At 35.7% G+C, this 18,977-nt stretch overlaps 1 protein-coding gene across 3 annotated transcripts in view; it reads left to right on the top strand.

Annotated features, from left to right (window-relative positions):
* PTPRD (protein tyrosine phosphatase receptor type D) overlaps nt 1–17,525 on the top strand; it is a 397,803-nt gene extending 380,278 nt beyond the window's left edge. For all 3 annotated transcript variants that reach the window (XM_082783775.1, XM_082783774.1, XM_082783776.1), the window contains 6 exons: nt 497–675; nt 1,893–2,019; nt 2,956–3,081; nt 7,655–7,809; nt 11,972–12,107; nt 16,762–17,525. In XM_082783775.1, coding sequence (XP_082639901.1) covers nt 497–675; nt 1,893–2,019; nt 2,956–3,081; nt 7,655–7,809; nt 11,972–12,107; nt 16,762–16,830 — 792 coding nt within the window. In that variant the 3' untranslated portion in view covers nt 16,831–17,525. The remainder of the gene's footprint in view (nt 1–496; nt 676–1,892; nt 2,020–2,955; nt 3,082–7,654; nt 7,810–11,971; nt 12,108–16,761) is intronic.
* Nucleotides 17,526–18,977: the final 1,452 nt, after the last annotated feature.

The raw sequence follows: 18,977 nt of genomic DNA, 5'->3' as shown, positions 1-18,977 counted from the left end.
GGAACCAACATCAAATTGTGTAACACTTAATGCTGCAATGTCCTCCACCAGTTGTTTCCAGTAATCAAAAGCTAAGATAACATCAGGATAAAATTTTAAATTTGGAAGACAGTCCTTTGTAAAATGCAAAAATTTATCTTCTGTTAGTCTCCAGACAAGAATTTTTTGACAAGGTTGTTTTAACCCTGCTGTTTCTTTATCATTTAAATAGCTTGAAATGTGTGTTAGTGTAAAAATCAAATTTGTGCACATGCATTAATATACTAGGTATAAAATTTTTATAAGATGTTAAAATAAACTTTACAAATATTTAGTTAATGCAATGGAATATGGGAAAGTAAATATCTTAATACAACAGAATATGGGAAAGTAAACATCTGAAATTGAAATGATTTCTTAATGGATAATGAGAAGAGATTATCAGATCTGATAATGACATTTTATTATATGAGTTTTCATTATACCTGGTCTTAATTATTTTATTTATTTTCAACAGCGTCTTGCTAGCTCTAAGGCTCATACTTCAAGATTCATCAGTGCCAATCTTCCTTGTAATAAATTCAAGAATCGTCTTGTCAATATTATGCCATATGAGTCTACAAGGGTATGCTTGCAGCCAATCCGAGGAGTCGAAGGGTCTGATTATATTAATGCCAGTTTCATTGATGGATACAGGTACTAATGTTGTGTTCTCATGTGGACTTCTTTTAAAGTTTACAAAATTACATATGTATTAATACTGAAAATAGCAAATTTTACTACTGAAATTTAGTACTTTTTATTATCTGTACATGTCCTGTTTATTTTTTTGTTTGTTTGTTTAAATATTATTAAGGGGTTTGGATTTTCACCCATACAATACAGGAAATTTGTGTAAGTGGCATGGAGTCTAACGTTATAGTTTTACCTATCTTTAAACAATTGAGAACTCTCAGTAATATTTATATGAGGGTTTAGGCACATTCATGATCTGGAACATCCATTTCTTCAGAACTATTCTGCTAAATATGTTCCTATTTAGAAACATAGAAATAACATCCATAGAAATAACATCCAGGAGATAAACTCCCTGTGTTAAGGTGAAAACCTATGATATTGGAGCACTGATTATGATGATATATATGTATATCATATACATACATATATGTGTATATATGACAAGACAACAGCACTGACTTATGCAGCTCACAAGAAAAGTCATGAAAGAGTAGCAGTGCTATTTCCCTAAGGCAGTTTAGGTGTACCTGAGTATCTGTGTCCACAGAGAGCATTTTATGAGCTTCTACTCAACTGAAATCAGTTTTCATTTCTTGCATCAACTACAAAGTTTTTTCTGTTGACTGAACCAGGCAAGAAAAACATAACCGTTTTTTATAAAGTTCCTGATGCAGAAGCTTTTAATAGCTAGGTGGTAATTTCCAATAGCAGGAGATTAAGGCCTGGAAATGCAGTGTACTTTATTCCAGAATTTTCTTCCTTCATTACTTTTGTTGGAGGCATCAGACTGTTGAGGAGGCATTAATAAAGAAACAGCTTGATGCTATCATTCCTAAATTTAATAGATTGTATGACAGTTATTTCTACAAAATGAAGCAACACAACTAAATGTTTCTTAAATGCTTTTTACAGTACACAAAATTGATCTATTACAGTTGCATTAAAATTTAAATAATAACAATAAAGACATACATCTTAATATTAACAGAGTAATTTCCTTCACGAAATTCCAAAAATAAATCCATAGTTTGATTAAACAATCATAATAAGGTTTTAATATGCTTATTATTAATAGTATATATGTTTTCCTCTATATGATGTTTACATATAAACAGAAACATAAGTATCAATTCACTTTTTTGACTAAAATATTTATTTATTTATTTTTACAACAGACAACAAAAAGCTTACATAGCTACACAGGGTCCATTGGCAGAAACCACTGAAGATTTCTGGAGAATGCTCTGGGAGCATAATTCTACAATTGTGGTCATGCTTACTAAGCTACGAGAAATGGGCAGAGTAAGTATTGGTATAGTATTCCTTTACTAATTGTTCATTATAATTATTATGTTTTATTTCTAAAATGTTTCATTTTTATGGTGTTTACAAAAGATAACCAAGTATTTAGGTTTCTTCTCCATTGGAAATGAGTGGTATTGATGTTCACCAGGTGTAAGGTGTAATCTGTAGATGTGATGCCATTTATAAACTTAAAACATTTTGTTGTGGGACACACTGAAATTTGACAGCTAAGTTTGTATGTTGATATTCTAAAGAAAGCAGAGAGAGCATTGCTGTCTACTGAATAATAGGGATTTCTCATTTGGAAACCTCTCTTTTGCAGCATCTGATTTTTGTAAAAAGAAAGTACAGTATTTTTAAGATCTGAATGGCTGAATGTTTTCCGCATGCTCTTTGTGATGGACTTTGAAGTTTCAGCAGCTTGTTTGCAGTATTAAACTCTTTCAGGTGCTGCTTTAGGTAATGGAAAGAACGGAGCAGTTTCCTATCTGGACAAGAATACATCAAGATGAAGCTTATTTGTGATGAGTAAAATCTGAATCAGATTTGGGGAATAGAGGTGACCCAGAACAGTGAATATAGAGATGAAAAGAGTCTTGAGAGTTGCTTCAGCAGGGAAGAATGAATAAAACTAAAGATGTCCTCAAGATTTAAATTCCTTTCGGTATTGAAAATTAGGCAAGGGATAGCTCTTGTCACTGATAAATAATGGAGCTGAGCAGACATATAAACAAGTTCAGAGGTACAGCGACCAGAGAGAACCTCTATGCAGTGCAATACTGAAGGACCATGATTCTAATCTAGATGTGGAGCTTAGTGTTCATGTTGAACTGTTCATGTTTCTGTCAATAAAGGCACTTTCCAGGAATGAGAAACATTTTATGGTAGTGGTGTTGAGTAATAGGAAATGTAATTTGCTTCTCTGTTTTGTAGGAAAAATGCCACCAGTATTGGCCTGCAGAGCGTTCAGCCAGATATCAGTATTTTGTGGTAGATCCAATGGCAGAGTACAACATGCCACAGTATATTTTAAGGGAATTCAAGGTTACAGATGCAAGGGTAAGTTGCAACACCATTAAATTTTCACATAAGTTTAAAAGACAATTTCAATTTCTTCTTCCTCTTCTCTCTCTCTCTAAAAAAAAAAAAAAAGCTTCAACAAGCAATAAAGAAGAAGTTCAATTTAAGTTATTATTTAAGTATACTGTGTATTTATTTAAGCTGTTAAATGAATAGCATCTTTGTTTAAGAACAATCAATTTCATTCAGATCTAACGTCTGGGTGGCACAACTTTGTGATGTTCTGAATAGCTGTTTCTGTTGAAATGCATTAGATGATTTGAAGGCCATTTTCCCTTTCTCCTCATTTCACCCTTGATCGTTTTGGGGGGAATTTTTGTCCCTTGCAGCTGTAAATACATCGAGTGAGTGTGAAGGTTAATACAGTGAGATTTAAAAACTGCAGAGTAAATAGCATTTGTAAGAAAAGCTTGACAAGCTTTGCACATTATAATTTGATTTTTGGCATAGCTTATTTTCTGCAGTGTTGTATATCTGCAGATACGCAGAGCATGCAGCTGTGACCCTATCATCTGTATTTTTATCTGAATTCCAGAGTCTGAAACTGAGCATGGATATAAGATTATATGTACATAAACTTCAAACATACATTTGGCATTTCTCAAACATTTGATTTCTAGCACTTTACTCTGCATGGCAGGAAAAATTACTGGCAACCTTCATTTCTTTAAGCACTCTAGAATACTGTTTGTCCGAGCAAAATAGCAGGTTGTACTGTCCAGGAACAACATGGGTGATTACTCAGAGTTGCCAGTCAACCTCCAAAATATCAGACTTTCTCATGGTTAGCTACAGTGCTGCTTTTAATATAAGTTTCCAGTAAAATTAGGTACTACTGATAGTTAACTAGATTGTATTGTCACTATCCAAGTCAACATACCAACATTTTAATTTAGCAAGTAAGACTTAAGTGTGTGTTTATGAAAACTAATTGTAGATACCCTTTGAATCTAATTTTGCATTCTGTTTGTAATCTAGTAAGGAAAAACTAAATGATAACTTCTCTAACTTTTTGTGCCTAACAGAATTGGAGAATGGGCTCCTAACATCACTTTTTAACCACACTTATAATTGTAGACAGTCAAACCAGAACTGTGCTGATAGTCTTTACAGATTGTCTATTAAATGCCTTTCAAGCTGAGAAATGTCTTATGTGACATAGTTTACCTAGCTCAGATCAGAGAATAGCAATTATAACAAAAAGCCACAGATGCAGTTGAAAGAAAATGTTCAAAAAGTGTACATATGCCCAAAAAGTTCATTCTGGAGTTTGTAATAAACTATGATAATTGTAAGAGTTGTATACTTACATCCAGCAAACCAATAACAAGTCAGAAAGGGTTAAATAGCTTAATTTGCCAGAAACAGTTTTCTTGATCTGACTTTTAATATGCCTCTTTTTAAAAGTGCCAACCATGTGTGCATCTTGACAGTTCTTTTGTGCCATCTTGCAATCACATATTACTGCTTCTCAAGTTAAATAGTAATAATAGTTTAAGAAGAAGAAGAAGAAGAAGAAGAAGAACAAGAAGAAGAAGAAGAAGAAGAAGAAGAAAAAAAATTCTGTGTGTTAATGGTCCCAATTTGTTAAATAACTCCCTCTTAAGCTTAAAGGGCCATCTTAAATTTTCTAAGAAACTATAGTTCCCTACAAATTTACTGGAAACAGTAAGGACTACTTGCCAAAATGTATGTTATAGTTTTCATCTAGTTAGGCTCTTACTGTCACACCCAGTAATTTAGACCATCTAACTGAATTGTTATAATCAGAGGACAGCAAGTATTGCAGTGTTTGTAACTCTTTATCTCCAAGACCATTTGTACTGTTAGAATACCATCAGTGCTCTGGAAGAGCTGAGTTGGCCAATTATTCCACAGGGACAACAAAGGAGCACGCTGCCTTTGTAGGTAGCACCAACAAGTGTTTGGTGTGGAACTCCCTGTTTTTTCTGGAACTGAGCTGTGAATTGTTGTAAGGTGAAATTGACCTCTGTAAGTGTTTCAATCTACTGATTCTGCTGCTTTATACTCACTTTCTCTGTAAACTCCAAAGGTCAATATGCTGGGGCAGTCTCATTTAACACTGAACTATTAGTGATGACTGCAAGAAAGTATTATAAATTCTACAGCCTCATGAAAAGACAACTGAATATCCCCTGTGAGGATCATGAAGAAATCCAAATGATCAGTCAGCCAACACATATTAAAAGCTCTGTGCTTCACACAGGGATCTGAAAGTTCATTTGCTGATACTTCTTGCCCTGTGTGTGCTAACTGTGACAATATTTGAAAGTAAAGATTTAATTAAATTTGGCATTTATATTTGGACTGCTATTGGCAAACATTACATTAAAGAAAGCATCACTATTTATAATGTCAGTAGCAAAGGGAATTAAGAAATTACAGATCAGTTCCCAATGTGCTGTAGTGCTAGTCTAACGTCAGACTAACTGACTTTACTTCTGTGCTCATTAAATAGCATTAAATAACAGAAATTACGGCTATTGTAACTAAATGAGAACAGTTTTCACAGACTTGCACCAGACTGCTGAGTTATTACTATCATGAAACATATACCAATACAGTTATTTAGACACAAATGACATACAAATACTTGCCATCAAATCTATTTCAAAAATAGAATTTTGTGGTCTTCCCTAGGCTTAAGTAAAGCAGCATATTTGTCATCCTTTCAACCCCCTAAAAAGTTACTGTTGTTCTAGGCTAATTCCCATGAGTGTCAGAAATCACCAGTTTCCTTCTCAACTGACAAGTTGCAAGCAAGTCAGACTTAAGTTTTTTGTTTCTTTACGCTGGGGTAGTGGGAAGTCATTTGGGAGGGAATCAACCTACTGCTTTATCTTCTTGATTAATTAATATCATGTGCCTATAGCTGTTGGAAAGATGCAGTTTCATTATGCCATTTTGAGGGAAAAGAGTATTGCAGAGGTTATTATGAGAGAAGTCAGCATTAACAAAATGTCATTTCTGATAGATACTTTTTTCTCCTGAACTTTACTAGAAAAAAAAATCGGTAAACATTTTTTTTAATAGATAATAAATTAATATTTATTTATTCATTTATTTATTTATTTATTTATTTGGTGGCCAAAAACATTCTGCAGAAACAGACTGTCAATTGTCACAGTGAATAGGAACAGAACAGGCAGTAAATCCAGCAAGAGTGTGTGTGTTCTTTCACAGTATTGTGGCTGGCACACACACTTATTTTCTGCTTTCTTACTCAGGTGAGATATGGGAGGCAAAAACCCATAGTACCAGAGGAAACATAAAAGTAAAGTACTGTTTTATTTTTCCTTTGGATATTTTTAAAATCACTTCTACTCCATTTCAAAGGTCTGTAATAGCTGTGTGCTTGTGGTCGACAAAAAGAAAAAAAAAAAAAGAAAAAAAATTGTTCTTGCCTCCAGCATAACTTGTTGATTTTGAGATCTCCACATTTCAATTTTTCATGAGTTTCACTTGGTACAAGACCATTTTGAAAATGTTGCAGGTCAGTGCTAAGTAAAAAATAACATGGCCAGAGGCACTAGTTTACATCAGTACTTCGATTTATGCCCATGCTTTTAAATATTTTAGCTGTAGAGACTCATATTGTCAAAGTTGTGAAGAACAATTTTTGAAAATTGAGAACACATTTACTTCATCCATTTGTATTGTATTTTTTTCCTGACTATTTACACCTTAAATAGGTGTACAGCAAGAGTTGAAGCTTGTAGTGAGCTTTAATATTTCCTGTGGCTTTATTATAAATATAATAAAGCTTTAATGTTGTCCAGTTTTCAGTAATCGTGTTAGTATTCCTAACTAAAGGGAATGAACAGCTTCAGCTGACTTGTTTTTAGAGAGGAAGCCTTTTTTTAATTTCTTTTTTTTTTTTTTTTTTTTCTAGATTTTTACTGGCTCTGAGCTATTAGTGAATGCAATTACAATGATTGAAAGGATATTTATTATTTGTTAAAAAACTGACTCCTGTTGACCCTCTTCTTCCAGTTAAATGTATGACTCACAAAAAGCACAGTGCTGTTAAAGATATCCTCTGCAAATAGGACAATGACTAAACAAGTCTTATCAGTGAAGATATTCCTGCCATGCAGTAGAATATATTCCTTATGAAACAGAGGGGCAGATTAAATGGCCTTATTCCACCTGTTTTATGTTGGAATAAATTTTCAGTCCAAAGGATTCAAATCAATCATATAAGCTGGTGAGATGGTTATGTCTTCAGCCTCAAACATTTGCACAGGCAAAATATCAGATAACTATCATATCCAATGCAGAAAGAAATCTTTACGATGCTGTAGTTAATGAAAATGCACTTTTGTGCCATTGTGTCCAAAAGCACCAGGAAGTACTGTGATCGAAGGCATCTTCATAAATGTGATCATGGCTATTTTCCTCCCTTGCCCCTCTCTCCCCATCTTCTCCCATGCCCTCATGTCCTCATGATTGTCTTTCTGGTTGTTGGCTGGCTGGCTAGTAGTCACTGGGACATTCTTTGGGAATATATTGTTTGTGTCTTTTGTTTAAGGATGGCCAGTCTCGAACAGTGAGGCAGTTCCAGTTCACAGACTGGCCAGAACAAGGAGTGCCGAAGTCTGGAGAAGGATTTATTGACTTCATTGGCCAAGTGCATAAAACAAAGGAGCAGTTTGGTCAGGATGGACCAATCTCTGTTCACTGCAGGTAAGTAAACAAAGCCTCAAAACAATTATGCAGATTGCTATTTATTTATTTATTTTTAATATATAATGTATATAAGTGGAGTTCCATAGGTGTACTATCAGAAAAGCAATCAAAGAGAATACAAAAATAGGAAAACATAGGATTGCTTTACAAACTGGAAACTGTTTTGTGATATAATCCCATTCATACAAACAAGGATCTTCTGAAATACGTAGAAAAGAGGTATTTTACTTCCTTTAAAATTGTCTCTTATTCAAGAAAAAAACAGTATCTTCAATGCTACACCCAAAAAGCAGTAGGAAGGGCCTTATCACAGGCTGCTATGTTTAATCTTTTTTTTTTTTTTTCTACTGGTAATTAAAAGTGAGGCTGTTGCATTGGTAGGAATTATTAGTTGTAAACAAGATGCTTGCTTATATGTTGCTCTCTAATAGCAACCAAGAAAAGCCAGAGAAAAATGGTAGCTACCTCAGGAAAGTGAGTAAAACAGTCAAAAAAACATTGAGGTTTAGATTGGGGATTTTGAATTTCAGAATATAATGCCCATTTTTTCATGTGATGAGTTCCATCGATACCTTTACAGCTCATACATAGATGAAAACAGCTTGGAGGGTTTGTAGAAATAATCCAGAGTGGTCTTTTTTAATATTCTTGTTTGTTTTTAATTTCTACAGTATTCTAAAGTGTGTAGCAGATGGCCAAAAATATTATCTTTACCTTTTATCTGTTATTTAATAAATTGCTTTCTATAAATTCCATTAGATTTTAGATACTCATTTTGCAACATGAAATTATATTTTTGCTAGATTAAATATTATTTATATAACAGAGATGGAAAATACTGATATAGGTTCCAAATTCTTTCTGCAAGCCAAGTAAGGCATCAATAGTAGCATGAAGACAAAATGACCAAGATGAGCATATGAATGAGCATATGAACGTAGGAATGTACAGCGTGAGAGAAATTCTTGTTCTTCCAAAGCCAGCAGCAGCCAAAAGTTACTTATGTGCTTTAACAGAGAGAGAACATATGCTCCCCTATGCATTCTTGTGCTCCCTAATCTGTTAGACTAATATACATGTATTAAATATACTCAACAACTTGAATCCTACATTTTCTGTGCACCTAATACATTTCGTGGCCTACAAAGAAGAACAATAAGATTTCAGAGCAGAGTCTGGGATTCAAATGGCAAAGGAAGATGGACAGCCATGATAGGAACAAAACTTATTCTTCCTGACATAAATGACTTCAGAGAGCAGAGAAGTATTAATCAATATTTATGCCTGTATGCAGACATACATAAGAAAGTGAATTGACAATGTTCTCTGTTTTTTGTACCATACAAATTTGTCAACTCATAACTGAACTGATAACCTACATACAGTAGGTTATGCGGCACTTCCAAATAAGTGTGATCTTTCATGCTGAAATTATGGAGATTTCTACCCTTGGCTTTGATAGAAACAAAGTCAAATCCAATATAATTCATCATGGTTTTGTCTTTAAATGTATTAACATCATCATCATGAGAGTTTAGATATCAGTAATACTAATCATCATTATAAATGCTAGTCAACTTACATAAATAGTGGATATCATCAGCAAATTAGTAAGTTTATTTGCTTATTTCAGGAAGTATAAGATCCAGTTTCCTAGCCCATAAGGAATTATTTTAAAGATGACTCTAGTTTGTACCATAATTTTTAAGAATTTCTGCTGTAGAAATTCTTCAAATAAATTCCTCTAGTGTCACTTCCGTGTAGTTTCCATCCCATTTTATACATTATTTGCGAGTTTTCTTTCTGTATTACACAGAAAACCATGTTCTGGCAACAGTGTGTTATTATGTAAAATTTCTAAACTCATAAGGCATTTTATTAAAAATTAGTTAAAATAGCAGAAGACTGTTCACCCTGAAGCAAAATTTTCATCTGAAGCAATCTTAAGCATTTACAGTTATGTGAGCTTTTAGCTAAGGAAGATCACCCTTTCCCAACAGGCATTGAAGATGTATTTTTAACAAACTCTTATACAAAAACATCAGTACTTGCTCTTGGTTTATTAAAGTAATCTAAGTTTGGTGTCTGTTTAAACTTTGTTGAATTGTGATGCTAAGCTAGCATTATCATGGAGTATTTCCTTCACCATTTACTAAACTCAGGATTCTTTAAGACCTTTGCTTCATTACTTTGTTAATTGTTGTGATAGAACTCAATTTGTTGTTTGACTCACACTGAAGGAAATCAGCTGATCATTAAAAATGCTGCTAGTACTGATGCATACTTCCATCACTCTAGAAATACTGAACATCTTGTAGTAGGAATTGAAACCATGTTAAAATTGTTTGTCACTCAGCTGAAATTGGGTCAGTTTCCTACAAACTTTACAAAAATATTACATTAAATGGATGCTTTGGTTCTGCAAGTGCTGAATAGAGATCTTTCCACATTAGTCAATATTCCTTATTAAGAATCTGTGTTTCTGAGTACATCTCCAGATCCTTTTTGGTTTCTTAAGAACACAAGGGAACAAACTAATTCTTTTCTCTTCCTGAGTTAAAGAGCTAGGAATAATTTTTTGAAGTAATAGAGATTTGACAAGTGTCTAGTGTAGAAGTACTCATATATTTAGAAAGACCTACTTTTTTTTTTTTTTTTTTTTTTTTTTGAGCTCTTTAGATAGATGGTTGAATACAAAGGAGCAAAGGATCAAGGTGGTAATCTGCCTTCATTCTTCTGCTGATCACTTTCTGTGCTGTTTGGTTTAGGTCACACTGTCTTCAGCTCTTAAAATCCAGGCAGGTTCCAATGATCTTTTTCCAGGATTATTTCAGAATGGTTCTTAAACAAACCAAGCTCTCTAATTTACATCATCAAGGAAAGGAGACCTTACAGTCCAATCTAGATCTCCAGGAACTTTACCATCACGTATAGGTAAATGAGTGTTAAGAGTTACGGTATTTTATCAAATTAGGTAATTAGGTATAAAGTGTCCTTTGGCTTCAGTTCTCCAAAGGCACACAGGTTCTGTAAAGTTTCTAAATCCAATCAAAGGTATTTTATAGCCCTAGAAGTGCACTGATCTAGACTAAAAAATAAAATACCATCATTGGACATTTTCTTTCCATGTTAGTCTTGTGCATTCACTCTGTGGTAGTCCATATAGACTTCTACTGTTAGAATTCTGCACCTAAGTCTATCTGGCTTTAGAACACCTCATGAAGTGATTAACATTACCAGTAAGATGATTAGTTGCTTAATTCCCACCTATGTGAGTTCAGACTTAGGTTTTCTATGTTATGTGTCATTTTCCGAGAGTCAGCCTCAGGAATAGGTAATTGTTTAAATTTAGTAACTGGCAACTATTAGCTCTATTGATTAGAATAATTTCTATAGCTTCTTGGTAATTTCTATAGCTTCTTGGGTGTGTTAGATAATAACAAAATCCCAAGATAGAACAGAAAGCAAACAAGCTATATATTCACAGAAGTGATTCCAGGCTAATATAGACAGACATTGTTTATGTGTATCAGTATTTGTAAGCTAAAGATCCAGATTGCCAGACTTGAATAAAGACTGTCTTAGGTTTTGCTTGTATCTGTTGTTTAAGTTGTAGCGTGTATATGAACAATTTCAATGTAAATTGAAAGTCCACTGACGGTGTCTACCTGAACTATGGTCACACTGAAGGTGTGCAAAATAGAAGCTATATATGAACAAGTCAAATAAAAAAAAAAAAATAAAATAAAAAAATAATAATAATAATAAAAGTAGCAAAATACTTTGTTATCTTTTTCTTTTGTCATTTCCAGTGTAGATCACTGACAACAAATGCTCTTATTTTTCTTCACCATACACTGATTACTGTATATCTGGATCAACAAACGAAGTCACTTTGCAATGAAGACTGGAAACTCAGGAAGTACTTAGTAGCATGTGAAGTTGGCTTGAGAGCAATTATTCTTTTAAATACAATGTGGTAGTTTGCTGTGGAATTTTGCTTAGTGAGCCTTTCGTTGTATAGAAATCTGTACACATATGGTGTGTTGTATCCACAGATAATATGCCAGCCAATTTTTTCAGCATTAACTGTCAATTAAAATTCCTTTTTTTTTTTTTCTTTCTTTCCTCTTCTTTTTTTCTTCTATTATTGCAACAGTGCGGGTGTTGGAAGAACTGGAGTATTCATAACCCTGAGCATTGTGTTAGAAAGAATGAGATATGAAGGTGTTGTAGATATCTTCCAGACTGTCAAAATGTTAAGGACGCAGCGGCCAGCCATGGTACAGACAGAGGTGAGGAAAACAGTTTTAATGTACAATGGTAATGGAAAAGGAGGGGTATTTTCATACAAAAAAATGAACATATAGAGACTGTATAAAATTTGGTTGTATCTATACCTTTAATTGTATAGTGATTATGTGAATACAGTGTAAAATCAGCTATAAAAGTATTGCATGTACTATTTCCTCTTTCCTGTTATGGCAGTAACATAACTTCCTGCTGGCTGTGGAAGAAAAGAAATCATTTCAGTAGTGGAGCCTATCTTCTGATAGTTGAAGAAAACTATTTTCCCAGAAGCACTACCTATTTTCTTTTGATCCTTTCCTTTGTGGCAGAAATATGCAATGATAAAGGAGTCAACTTGTTTCTGCAGATTGATTCACAAACATTTTGTTCCAAGAGCAAAGTATTGGTCATTGCTTCAGAATTAGCCTGTATTATTTTCATAATTATCTTGACTCTGGGTCATCAAGCGACTGTTTTGCCTGAAAATCATAATGGTAAATTCAGCATCAGGAAAGCTATCATATAAATAATTTCCATGCTAGCAATAGTGCTATACAGAAATATGAAGAGGAACAAGCAGCATGAACTTATTTCTTATGCCCGGATGCATACTGTCTCATGCCATAAAGAATACTTAAATATTGTCAGCATGTGCTTAATTTCTACTTAAATTTCTGAACAGGACACTTGAACTAAGCTGTAGTTCATTAGTTGGACTGTAGTCAGGGGGAAGGCCAACAAGGTGGACATCCTGGTGGGGGTCTGTTATAGACTGCCAAACCAGGATAAAGAGACAGGTGAGGTACTCCACAAGCAGCTGGCAGAAGTCACACAGTCACCAGCCCTTGATCTCATGGGGGACTTCAACTTCCTGGACATATGCTGGAAACATAATGCAGCCTAGAGAAAGCAGTCTAGGAGGTTCCTGGACTGTGTGGAAGATTCCTGACACAGCTAGTTAGTGAGCCTACCAGGTCAGTAAAACTGCTACCTTGGACTTCTGGAGGGCAGACTTAGAACTGTTCAGGACACTGGTAGGGAGGATCCCTTGGAAGTCAGTCCTGAAGGACAAAGAGATAGGCTGTATGCTTCTCCAGAAGGAAGTCTCAAAGGTGCAGGAGCAGGCTGTTCCTATGTGTCATAAGATGAGCCATCAGGGAAGAAGACCAGTGTGGCTGAACAGGGAGATTCTACCAAGTCTCTTGTAAAAAATGAGTTTATGTCCAGTGGAAGAAGGGTCAGTCAGCTTGGGGAGAGTACAAGAAAGTTGCTAGCATATGCAAAATAAAATAAAAAAAAAAAGGCTAAAGCACAGCATGAGCTCAACCTGGCCATTGCAGTAAAAGACAACAGTAAAAGTTTTTACAAATACATAATTCCGAGGAGGGCCAAGGAGAATCTTCATCCTTTACTGGATGTGGTGGGGAATATGACTACTGAGGATAAGGAAAAGGCTGAGATTCTCAATGCTTTCTTTACATCTCTCTTTAGTTGTCAGGCCACTTATCCTCAGGGTACTCGGCCTCCTGACCTGAAAGTCTGAGACGGGGAACAGATTAAACCTCCCACGATTCTGGTGGAAACAGTAAGAGACTGACTATTCCACCTGGACTGTCACAAGTCCATGGGGCCAGATGGAATCCACCTGATGGTGCTGAGAGATATGGCGGATGTGAATGCATAGCTGCTTTCCATCATCTGTCATGTGGTGGTCATGGTCGACAAGACAGATGACTGGAGACTTGCTAATGTGACACCTTGATGCTGGGGAAAGTTACAGAACAGATTACTTTGAATGCAATCACATAGCATGTGTAAGACAACCAGGGGATCAGGCCCAGTCAGCATGGGTTCATGAAAGGCAAGTCCTGCCTCATCAACCTCATCTCCTTTCTAAGATCAAGTGGCCCGCCTGGTGGATGAGGGAATGCCTGTTGATGTAGTATATCTAGAATGTATCAAAGCCTTTGACACGGTCTCCCACAGCATTCTCCTGGAGAAACTGGCAGCCCATGGCTTGGACAGATCTAGTCCAACCCTCCTTGATGACAAGCAGGATGACCTAGAGCACATTGTACAGGATGGCATCTATGCCAATGCCACCTCTTCCAGTCCTCTGTCACCATCACAGTAAAGAAATGCCCCATTATATTCAGCTGAATCATCTCATTCCAACCCTGCTGACATTGGCAGGGACACCTTCCACTAAACCAGGTTGCTCAAATCACCATCCAGCCTGGCCTTGAACAGTTCCAGAGATGGAGCATCCACAACTTGCCTGGGAAACATGTTTTGGTGCCTCACCACTGTATGAGTAAAGAATTTCTTCCATATATTTTACCTAAATCTACTCTTATTTAGCTTAATGCCATTACTCTTTGTCCTATCACTAGGACCTATCACTAGGGCCCCTGATAAAGGGTCCTTCCCCGGCTTCCTGTAGACCCCCTTTAAATACTGGAAGGTTGTTATAAGGTCTTCCCAGAGCCTTCTTTTTTTCAGGATGAGCAAACCCAGCTCCCACAGCCTGTCTTCATAGGAGAATTGCTCCAGTAATTGCTCCTCATGGCCTTCCTCTGGACTCACTCTAATAAGTCCATGTCCGTCTTGTGCTGCGGGCCCCACAGCTGAATGCAGTATTCTAGGTGGGGTCTCAAAGAGCAGACTAGAAGGGGATAATCATCTCCTTCAACCTGATGATCATACTTCTTTTGATGCTGCTCACGATACAGTTGACTTTCTGGGCTGCAAACGCACACATGGCCAGCTCATGTTGAGTTTCTCATCAACTAACAGTCCCAAGTTCTTCATCTCAGGATGCTCTCGATCTGTTCTCCACCCATTTGTGCTTGTGATTGCGCCAACCCAGGTGCAGGACCTTGCACTTGACCTTGTTGAACTTTATGAGGTTCACATGGGCCCACCTCTCAAGTCTGTCCAGGTCTCCCTGGGTGGCATCATCCAACATGGTGACTTCACCACAGAGCTTGATGTCATCAACATCCTTGCTAAGGGTGCACTCAGTCTCACTGTCCGTGTCAACAACAAAGATGTTAGATATCACCAGTCCCAGTACTGACCCCCGAGGAACACCACTCATTACTGATCTCTACTTGGACATTGAGCCATTGACCACAACTCTTTGAGTGCAACCATCCAGCCATTCCTTGTCCACTGAGTAGTCCATCCATCAAATCCATGTCTCTCCAATTTAGAGACAAGGATATCATTCAGAACAGTGTCAAAAGCTTTGCCCAAGTCCAGGTAGACGATGTCAGTTGCTCTTCCTTTATCCATGGATGCTGTAACCCTGTCATAGAAGGCCACCAGATTTGTCAGGCATGATCTGCCCTTACTAAAGCCATGTTGGCTGTCACCAGTCACCTCCTTATTTTCCATGTGCATTAATTTCCAGGAGAATCTGCTCCATGATCTTGTTGGGCACAGAGGTGAAAATGACTGGCCTGTATTTCCCTTGTGTCTTCCTTTTTTTCCCCCTTTTTAAAAATGGAGGTTATATTTCAAATAACATAGAAGCAGTGCCAAAAAAATGCAATCCTTATTCAATAAAGCACTTAAACTCGATACAGACCACACATTAGCTTAAAATTTAAAAGAAGGTCTAATGTATTTTCCAGGTGTTTGAGCACATAGGAGCAAGAAACTGTTAGTGATCATAGTACTGAATTGAAACAAATATCTAATGAGTTTCCTAGTCACCAGAAGAATTCTAACTGTGATGTTAACAACTATAACTCATGTGAGCCTAGCACATAGGACTATCAGATAAATAAGCAGGGATTTTTTTTTTTTTTTTTTTTTTTGGATGGCGGATGGCTTTTTTAATATATATAATTTAAACCCTGAGTAGCAGTTGCGAATAACAACACAAACATGACATTTTAGTATGTGTTCAATATTACATAAATGTTTAAAAAGACTGCTGTGTGTGAGTGAGAATAACATGAAATGTGAAATATTGGATTCACTAGAGGTTTAAACAAACCATTTAACACATTGAACTTTCTCTGCTTCCAGGTATAGGTTGAAATGTAATCTGTTTCATATTAATAAAGTGCTTAGCTACATATTTCTCTCATAGGTCCTGTTGTTGACACAGGCAAAGATATCTTCACATCCTCATCAAAGCTTATATTGCTGAAAGGCTGGGATTCTCTTTTCTTCCTAACCTGGTTTTTAACCTGTTGGTTTTTCATGTAGCATTTCATTTTAAAGCTGTGGAGGATTTTATCGTTTAGTGTGTTGCATTTGCTATGGAGTTAATTGGATATTTTGCTACTTATTTTCAAATACAGGGGGAAGAGACATCTTAGTGCGCTCCCATAAGAAGAAAGCTTTATGCTGATTTTACATTAATCCAGTATTAAAGATTCTCAGTAAATGAGTATACAGGCTCTGTTTAAAGAGAAGGTGATTTCTGTGGAAAATGTTATTGCTTTAAATGAGTGTCTATCTTCATTTGTTGTAACTTAAATTGTTTTTCTGTTGAAGTTAGCAAGACAATATTACTAAACTGCAGATGCCTCTGTGGCATATTTGTCTGTAGCCACAAAGTATTCACTCTTAGTTGAAAGAAAATAGAAACCAAGCAACAAGCTGGCTTTTTGATGCTTTTGTTTCCTATCTTTCTTTCTCCAGGATCAATACCAATTCTGCTATCGAGCCGCATTGGAATATCTGGGCAGCTTTGATCACTATGCAACATAAAAACCCACCGTGGATTTTTATTGCAGGCCCTTTAAGATCCAGAGAGCCGCTTCTGAGCCATACAGTGTGCTTTAGAAGTACTTCTAAACTCTTAGCTATGGAGCGATTATTGGGGATATATAAAATACAAACAAAAATATTGGGGATATATTAAAGAAGAAAGAAAACAAAAACAACTATTCCATGTGGACCAAGAATTCACAATTTAATAACCTAACCATACTAAAAGAATCCCAACCACTGAGGCGTCTGAAGGATCTCATTTACAGATACCTCAAGGGTTTGACATTGGTTGAAGTCAAAGGGAAGACTTCAGGAAAGAGGAATTCATTTGAAAGAATGATCATCTTGTTCAGGATTGCATGCTTGTTGCAAAGAGGAATTTTGAGAGAACTGCAATTCCGTGCAAGATGTTTGTTGAAAGATCAGGTCCTGGCTTCTAAAACAAATTGGACTCCTTACTTCAACAGCACCCCTTCCCGTCATATTGCTCATGATAACACTTTAGGGAAAATGTGGGAATGTTTAAAAAGAAAGTCCTTGATTTAGTTTTTTAGTATTGTAAAGATACTGCTGACCTGTGCTTCATTTTTAACTGTGTAAACTTTTTCCTTTTTTTAACAAGTTTATCATTCAATGAAGTGAATTAAAGAAAAGGTAACATAACTGTTCATTTTTTTTGTTTAAAAACTGTAGATTTTTTTAAGCTGTAGAACTGTTATCTGTAATAATCGTGCTGTAGAAATGTTAAGTAATTTGAAAATTTGCACATTTTTGTGCAGTCCTATATTTATCTACAGTACCACAGTCTTGTTAGATATTACTTTGAAAGTTTTGTTTGTTTTATTTTTCTTTAAGAAAATATTCATTGTAATCAGTTAAATCAAAATGGGTTTTTTGGTTTCTTTCGGAATCAACAGGGAGGCGCAAAGTATAAAGATGCTGCTACCACACACACATGCACGCACACACATGTACATGCACATGCACATGCACACCCACACCCTCTCTCTTTCTATATAGATAAGTATATGTATGTATTACTGTCAATCCATATCTAGCTCTCTGTATAGTTAGAGAGTTACAGTAATGTAGGTACACAAACACACACACACACACATAAACATACCAGTTCTTCCACAGCCTGGATTTATCAAGGTGGTAGAAAAGTTTCTCAGCCTACTACAATTATATTATGCTAGTATTTAATCATCTCTGCATTTCCAAGGTCCATAAACTTCTGTTTCAAAGGGAAATAAGGAATGCACATCATTGATATTTGAACATCACCTATCCCAAATATTTCTCTCCACATTGCCACTTGAACATGCAGACATCACACATGCACACACATACGCACACACATGCACACACACACACAGAGTATGTGATTTAGGCTTCCAGTGAAGTTCAATATTTGTAACACTATAGTGCAATAAGAAATCTTATTATTAAATGTAGGAGGTGTGCATGTGGGAAAGGTCAGTGCATATAACTTTAGGAGGGGAGAATGTTGTAATATACTAGGTATTAAGATGTTTTAAAATTGTATTCAATAGTATACTGTCTATAGTGTGTGCTATATAATTTACGTTTATCGTATGTAACAGGGCAAAGCCAAACACTCATTGCTCTGTGAATTCAATAGTTTCGTGGCATACAGCATTGTTTGGGAATGCTGTTTTTTATTTTAATTTTACATTTATAGTGCCTTATATTTGATGCCTATTTTGAATAGCATTTCTTTAAGTTAGCCTTCATCTGTGTTTAGTTCAGTTTGTTCATATCTCTGTTATTCTTTTCAAACATTTTAATACATGTATCAGACAATTTTGAATAATATGCATTCCCAGTTTCTAATCAAGTATGAATGCTAATAAATGATAACGCAAAACATGTAGGTAGTCAAGGCCCTTTATCTTTTCGTATTTCCAATAACAGACCAGCCCACAATTTAGCTATCTATTTCTGGTTGGCTTTTCAAACCCATTGTGTCACTGGTTATAGTGTTATCATTGAAGAGAAGTATCAGTACACTAGCAATTGTTGACATCAGCTGTGCTTATGCATCCATGTTTTTTTTTCAATCTGGGGCTAACTCCTGCTTGTTCATGGGTTAACAGATTGCTAAAGTGAAACCATTGCTT

Source organism: Aythya marila, assembly GCF_965140915.1.
Source record: "Aythya marila genome assembly, chromosome: Z".
In the NCBI taxonomy this organism is placed as follows: domain Eukaryota; kingdom Metazoa; phylum Chordata; class Aves; order Anseriformes; family Anatidae; genus Aythya; species Aythya marila.
Note: the sequence above shows the minus strand (reverse complement) of the source record. Positions and strands in the feature narration are given on the sequence as shown.